Genomic DNA, 6,381 nt, shown 5'->3' on the forward strand with positions numbered 1-6,381 from the left:
GATTAAAATTTTATTTTCAAGTAATCCATCATATATATATATATATATATATATATATATATATATATATATATGGTTATCTACCCTAACAAGGTAGACGTCAGACATTTAGCAAGGCACTCCAACACACTTAATCATAGTTTTTTCTAAACCACCACTAACTATCCCTCGCTTCTAACACTGGCGGCAACCACGATCAACTCACACCCGGCACGTGTTGGTTCCTCAACCCCGATCCGGATCAGAATAAACAGTGACACATGAGAGACGCTATAGTAATCTACAGTTGAATATTACAGTAAACTACTGTATATAACAACTATGACGATTTTACTATTTACGAAATAGTATAACATCAAATTTATTCGTCTATATGCAATCAAACGGCTCACGGCGGCGTGACCGTGATTTCTCTCCCGAAGCCAGTGATCCAATTCGACACCCACAGGACACAATCCCGCCGCTAACGGCCGTCGCGCTAACGCCGTCACGGAGACGAGAGAGAGAAGAGAGAGAGAGGGAGAGAGCCGTATAAAGCATCCCGCTACAGAAGGAAAGAGGCCAGAGAGGAGAGAGGCCGGGGCCTTCTTGGTATAGAGCTGCGGAGATCTCTTTCTCTCCTTTCCCACATCTCGCACCTCAGTTCTCCAGCCTCAAGCTAGGAGAGAAGGGAAGAAGAGGTCTCGCGGCTCGCAAGCTGCGCTTCTCCCTCTCTCTCTCTCACTCACTCGATCGCGCGGTGTGATGCGCGGTCATGGGGCTGCAAGGTAACCATCACGCCATTGCGTGAATTTCTTTCTTGGTCTCGGGCTTTCCATTCTCGCTCCATGGATGTATCAGTGATCCTTCTCCAGCTTCCTGATTGCGAAAGGGCTAATGCGTTGGATGCAGGAGATAAGGCGACGCATGACTTCCTCTCGCTGTGCAACGCCGCCAAGGACTCGACCCTGCCGCTTCTCCAGGAATCCAAGAAGCCCCCTCCTCCCTCTCAAGGTTCGTGTGATTCAGCATCTCTCTCTCTCTCTCTCTCTCTCTCTCTCTCTCTCTCTGGGTGGATCAGAATTCAGACGTTGTAGTGACGGTGGATCTTACAAGAATTTGCCAAATTCGGTAATTCTCGGTACTTCGGTAGTCACCGCGACACCGCACCTTTGCTGTCCAGCGAACTGAAACCGCCGGTACGTGCAGGTTTCTTCCTCAAGACGCACGACTTCCTGCAGCCGCTGGAAAGGTCATCCCTGTCGCCGCCGTCGCCCGCCGCTGGCAACAAGCAGCGACTCCATCGGCACCCGCTGCCCGGCGGCGTCGGCGCCTTCAGCATCACGGACGCGGCTGCCGCCGTCAAGCAGGAGTTGCCCTTCGCGCTTTGGACCCAGCCAGATCCACGGGGTACGCACACTCGCTCAGCTCGGTCCTCTCCGTTCCTCTTGCCGGCCAGGCCAGGCCACCACCCCCGACTCTCCCGTGGCGCACCGACGGTCGAACGATCGATGCATCGGACGGGCAGGATAGCTGGCTGCACCTCCATTTCCTCTCGTTTCTTCTGCTTTGGTTGTTGACGCCGCCGACGCGTAGGTAGCCGCAGGCGTGAGTCGCGTGGCGCGCCGCGCACGTCGCCGCGCACGGACGCGAAGATGCGTGCCTATCTGCTCAGTGGGGCGTGGGGGCAGCTTTTCTGGTAGCGACTGCTGCTAGTGCTAGCTCCGTATGGTAGGGTGGGCGACGCTAGCAGATACTAGGTGCAATTTTTAGTTTTTGGCTTTTTTTCAAAAACTTTTTTTTATGTATGGACCAATAGTGAAAACAATGTCTAAAATTTGACTATTTTTACATGTCATAACTATTGACATCATTGAATAGTATGATGGTGTTATTGTTAATTAGTATGACGTCATGGTAATTAGTATTATGGTAGCTATTATGTATTATCTTGTACATCTAATATAAAAGATTATATGTGATAATTATCACAACATCATGCTATTCAATTATAGCATCAAATGTCATATCGTGGTGAAAAAGATTCTATTTTTAGAAATTATTTTAGTAAAGACCTATTGACTATGTTTTTTGAAATTAGTCAAAATGTAAAAAAAAAAATCACCAGCACGGCATGTCTAAGAGTCTAGGATTATGGGCCGGACGGTCTGTGGACCACATGCGAGGTCCTGAGTCCACGTGGGTTGGAAATGTGAACAGTGCTGCATGGATATACTCTAGCTTCACTTCGTCATTCTGGCCTACCACTCTCAATCGCTCCTGTGAAATTAGTCATGATCCAAATGGGCTCTGTGAATTTTTATCATGCTTGGTGCAAATTTCAGTATAGTACTATTTGGAACCATGGCCCTTTTGTCATTGTACGGGCTTTCAATATCCTCACGTGTTTGCTATTTTTTCCCCTTGTGTAACTTCCAATGTTTTCAACTCCAAACACCAAACATTTTGTTTTAGAAAGTTACGAGGTGAGATGATATAATAATGTATAATGACTGTATGTATCATATAATGCAAAAGGCTGGAATATTTTTATTATCTAAAACAAAATATGTTTCTTCTAATGTTCTTTTAAATCAAACACCGTCATGATTTAGACCTTTTCTTTGAACGAAGCATTTGTTAGAATTTGGAAACCTCCAATCATTCGTGCTCAAACAAAAGCCGGAGAAAAAAGAAGAGCTAAAGCCATGTGCTTTTTGCCCTGTCTGTTTGTCGGACTTGGCAGGTCACCCGTGGTCGCTCCCCTTCGCCGCGCGCTGCGTCGCCGTCTCCTCCGCCAGGCCGCAACCGCAGCAGCAGAGGCCGCCGGAGCGGAAGGCGGGCGGTGGCTTCATGGACGCCGGCTCCAGAGCCAGCGGCGGCGCGGGCTTCGACGACGACCGCCGCGAGGTCTCCTCCTCGATGAAAGGTAGTACCTCAATTATGCTAAATCCTTCTCTTATTCGTGTTGTTGGATCCGTCTTGGGGGCGGATGGTGAAACGAGGCGACTTTGACGGGGCTTTGGTGTTTCTTTGGTTTTTTTTTTCTGGGTTGCAGAGCTCTCGGTCATGGTGGAGGCGAAGGGTGGGAGCTGCAGCGGCAGCGCCGGGACGGACCAGCTGCCCAACTCGCCGCGTTCGAAGCACTCCGCCACCGAGCAGCGCAGGCGCAGCAAGATCAATGACAGGTGGGTTGCTCTAGGTCCCGCAGTTCATTCAGAAATGATTGGCAGTGCTGTTTCTTTGATTTAATTGATCGCGTGCCCTTGATATCTAAGCGCACATATGTCACTAAGCACACTTTTGTAGTTTAACATTATAGTGTCAAGCTTTTCTTGAGAATAACTCTGATTAAAAAAACTTGAGTTCAACTCGATTTACACGCGTAATCTCTAACCTGACATGTGGATGGATGTATGCTGCAGCGATGCAGAAGGCTATTTGGTTTGGTTGGGAAATAGGTTACATTTGGGACGTAGTTGTGGCTCTGCTGTATCTGTAGAACAGGGAGTTGGGTAGTGCAGTAGGTCGTCTGACTTCACCCGGTGAAGGCAGAGGCGAACAGTAATTCGTGTGACGATGAACAGTAGCCTGATGCCGAATACGGTATCAAATGACCTGTGTGTACCAATTACTATAGCAATATTATTGTTTACAGAACACTGTAGTACCGAATCCTGTGCCCCACGGTGGAGTGAAATCACTCTACCGTGAAGTCAGGTGATCCCCGCTTCCGTGCAGTAGATGTGCTTGGGGGTCACTTACTCAGTTGAGATGTGAATATTTTATGGGTGTCCTGGTATGAGTTCGGAAATCACGCGCTAACCCTGAGAATGCTAGGACATGTGAATCCTTATTTCCATATGTAATGTGCTGTTAATTAATTTGTGCTTTCTGATTACCTGCCAAAGTTTTGTTGATATGCCAATAAGCACTATTCAAAGTACTAAACAACAAATTGACCTAATGTTTCTACTCCTAATCGTTTTACAGATTTCAGATACTTAGAGAGGTTTTGCCGCAAAATGATCAAAAGAGAGACAAAGCATCATTTCTCTTAGAGGTAAGAAATTACCGCAAGTCTTCTTTTAGACGAAGACATTACAGCAATTGCTTGGGCATACTACGTTCATCTTATATTTTTGCTAACCCATCGACAAGTCTTTCAATGCAGGTTATTGAATACATACGGTTTTTACAAGAGAAAGTACAAAAGTATGAGGTTTCACACCAAGAATGGAACCAAGAAAATGCAAAGATCGTGCCATGGTCTAACATCTACTTTCGATCTTTCTGGAAAAATGCACAGGTAAATTAGTAACACAACTGTCTTTTACACAGTGAGGCTTCTGAGGTTGAGGTTCTAACTAGCTCTTTGCTGCATCTTGTCCTTATGCTGCAGAACAAGGACGAAGTAAATGAAGATATGAATTCCGATCCATCGCAAGTTACCAAAAATGGCTCCTCCCCTGGACTTCCTTTTGCTGCAAAACCTGAGGATTATAATAATGCAGCTGCATTTGAAACTGCCTCAGGTGCACAGGAACTGGCACAAACCAATCCAAAGGGTTGTGTGTCCTACAAAGAGGCTGAAACTCCCAGTAACGTTGCAAGTATGATTTTCTTTGTCCAATTTAGGTTCTTCAATCTGCAATAATTTATATGTACTCCTTCATTGGAACTGGTAATTATTTTTGTTATTCATGAAATATGTTTCATGTATGTGCAGACAATGTTGTGTCCCAGCAACCAGCGCAACTGATAAAATCATCGCCCACAGAGGACTGTGCAGTAAACAGTGAAATGTTAAATAACCCAGAATTAGCAATTGATGAGGGAACAATCAGCTTGTCAAGTCAATATTCCCAAGGGTATGTGCTAGCAATATATATCTAACAGAACAATTTTCAAACTTTTATCAAGTTTGTATTTCAGTCTCTACTTATCATGGCCCTATTTCTCATGTTTCGGTTCTTGCAATGCTACTTCAGTTGCATTTGCAACTCTTGAATGCGTATAATTTATCACTGAAGCATTTTGATTTCATTTTTGCTTCATAACAGGTTGCTTAGTACATTGAATCATGCCCTGCAAAACTCGGGTATAGATTTGTCACAAGCTAGCATCTCGGTGCAGGTCAATCTTGGGAAGCGGGCTATCAAGAGACCCGCTCCTGGTGCAAACTCCACTTCCAAGGTACGATTTCTAGTAAAATCTGCTGAACGCATGCTCCAATAATATTATCTATCCACAATTTCCTGTAGATATAGTCTTATAGACATGTTTAGTTTCAAACTTTCAATGTCAGAACATTATCACTATCTTTGCCCCTTCTCCTTGTGAAATTCTTATGAAATCCCTTTGCATCACAGGAGCTCACCAGTCAAGCATCTCATGATCAAGTGATCGGGCACCAGCTAACCAGCGATCGGTCAGGGAATGGCGTTCGAGAACATCCGCAGGCAACGAAGCGCCACAAATTGGACAGGTAACAGCTATTCAGTGCTCTCCTCTGAAGACCGGAGCCCGGGATAATCCATCAATTTTTTGTGCTCCCTCCGACTACAGGGGGCCTTGATGCTGTGTGTATATTATGCTTCACGTGACAGCTAGGCCAACAACTCTACGCCGCATTCTTTCATTTCATCGCTTGCCGTTCTAGTCATAGGCTGCTTCCCAAAGCTTCCATCGCAGATTGTGAAGCTGCTTTTGTTCATATGCTTCCATTCATATGAGAAGTTACTTCCCTCTCTGACAGGCCTCTCTTATAACATATTTTGATGCACCATTCCTGTCATCGTTGTGCAGCTACTTCGAAGTAAACATCAATGTGTTGTAACCTTCTCTGTACTGTCCACTGTGCCCTTGCAAGGATGCTTTCAATTAGGCATCTTCAATGGTTATCTTTAACTGATATCTCTTATTTCTCTCGGCACACCTTTAAAAAGATTTAGTTCCTAATTTTTTATACATCACAACATTTAAAATTATCTTTTATTTTCCCTCCTTTAAGTATCTCTCCCTATAATTTCTCTTCATTTTCTTCACATCAGTTACCTTCATTCTATTCACTTCTTTTGTTTCTATATGCAATAATAATAAGTCCTAGCTGTTATCTAGGATACTAGAGGTTTTTTTTTTTTTTTTTTGAAAGGATAGGATCGCTAGAGTTGCCTTCAGTTTGTCTCAAGAGTCAATGTCCTCACTTTCACAAAAAAAAAAGAGAGTCAATGTCCTCCTTGCACTGCAGTATTACATGCTTTCCACTTCTCCATTGATGCATAAATTGCCCGGCACTTCCGCGAATTCTGTGCAGCCAATTATATCGGTGCCGTCTGCCGTGTGCAGCACTAACGTGAAATCAGTAATTTGGCCAGCGTGGTTGCAGGCCTGTAGCTGACC

General features: G+C 44.9%; 1 protein-coding gene across 2 annotated transcripts; it reads left to right on the forward strand.

The window, feature by feature from the left end:
* The first annotated feature begins 549 nt into the window (after positions 1–549).
* LOC133895536 (transcription factor BIM2-like) lies at positions 550–5,893 on the forward strand. 2 transcript variants are annotated; one of them, XM_062335936.1, is made up of 11 exons: positions 550–767; positions 892–993; positions 1,189–1,389; positions 2,726–2,908; positions 3,038–3,167; positions 3,973–4,042; positions 4,154–4,288; positions 4,382–4,592; positions 4,709–4,850; positions 5,043–5,175; positions 5,352–5,893. In XM_062335936.1, exons 1-11 carry the CDS (start codon positions 755–757, stop codon positions 5,469–5,471), a joined length of 1,440 nt encoding a protein of 479 aa, XP_062191920.1. In that variant the 5' UTR covers positions 550–754; the 3' UTR covers positions 5,472–5,893. The 2 variants fall into 2 exon arrangements, with proteins under 2 accessions (XP_062191920.1, XP_062191921.1); XM_062335937.1 differs by lacking the exon at positions 1,189–1,389.
* Positions 5,894–6,381: the final 488 nt, after the last annotated feature.

Source organism: Phragmites australis, chromosome 16, assembly GCF_958298935.1.
Source record: "Phragmites australis chromosome 16, lpPhrAust1.1, whole genome shotgun sequence".
NCBI classification, from domain to species: Eukaryota; Viridiplantae; Streptophyta; class Magnoliopsida; order Poales; family Poaceae; genus Phragmites; species Phragmites australis.

What these genes read in the sequence shown, in the direction of transcription:
- LOC133895536 (XM_062335936.1), top strand. An exon ending in CTTTCTGGAAAAATGCACAG is followed by an intron (nt 4,289 to 4,381) that starts GTAAATTAGTAA and finishes CTTATGCTGCAG; the next exon opens with AACAAGGACGAAGTAAATGA. An exon ending in GTGCAAACTCCACTTCCAAG is followed by an intron (nt 5,176 to 5,351) that starts GTACGATTTCTA and finishes TTTGCATCACAG; the next exon opens with GAGCTCACCAGTCAAGCATC.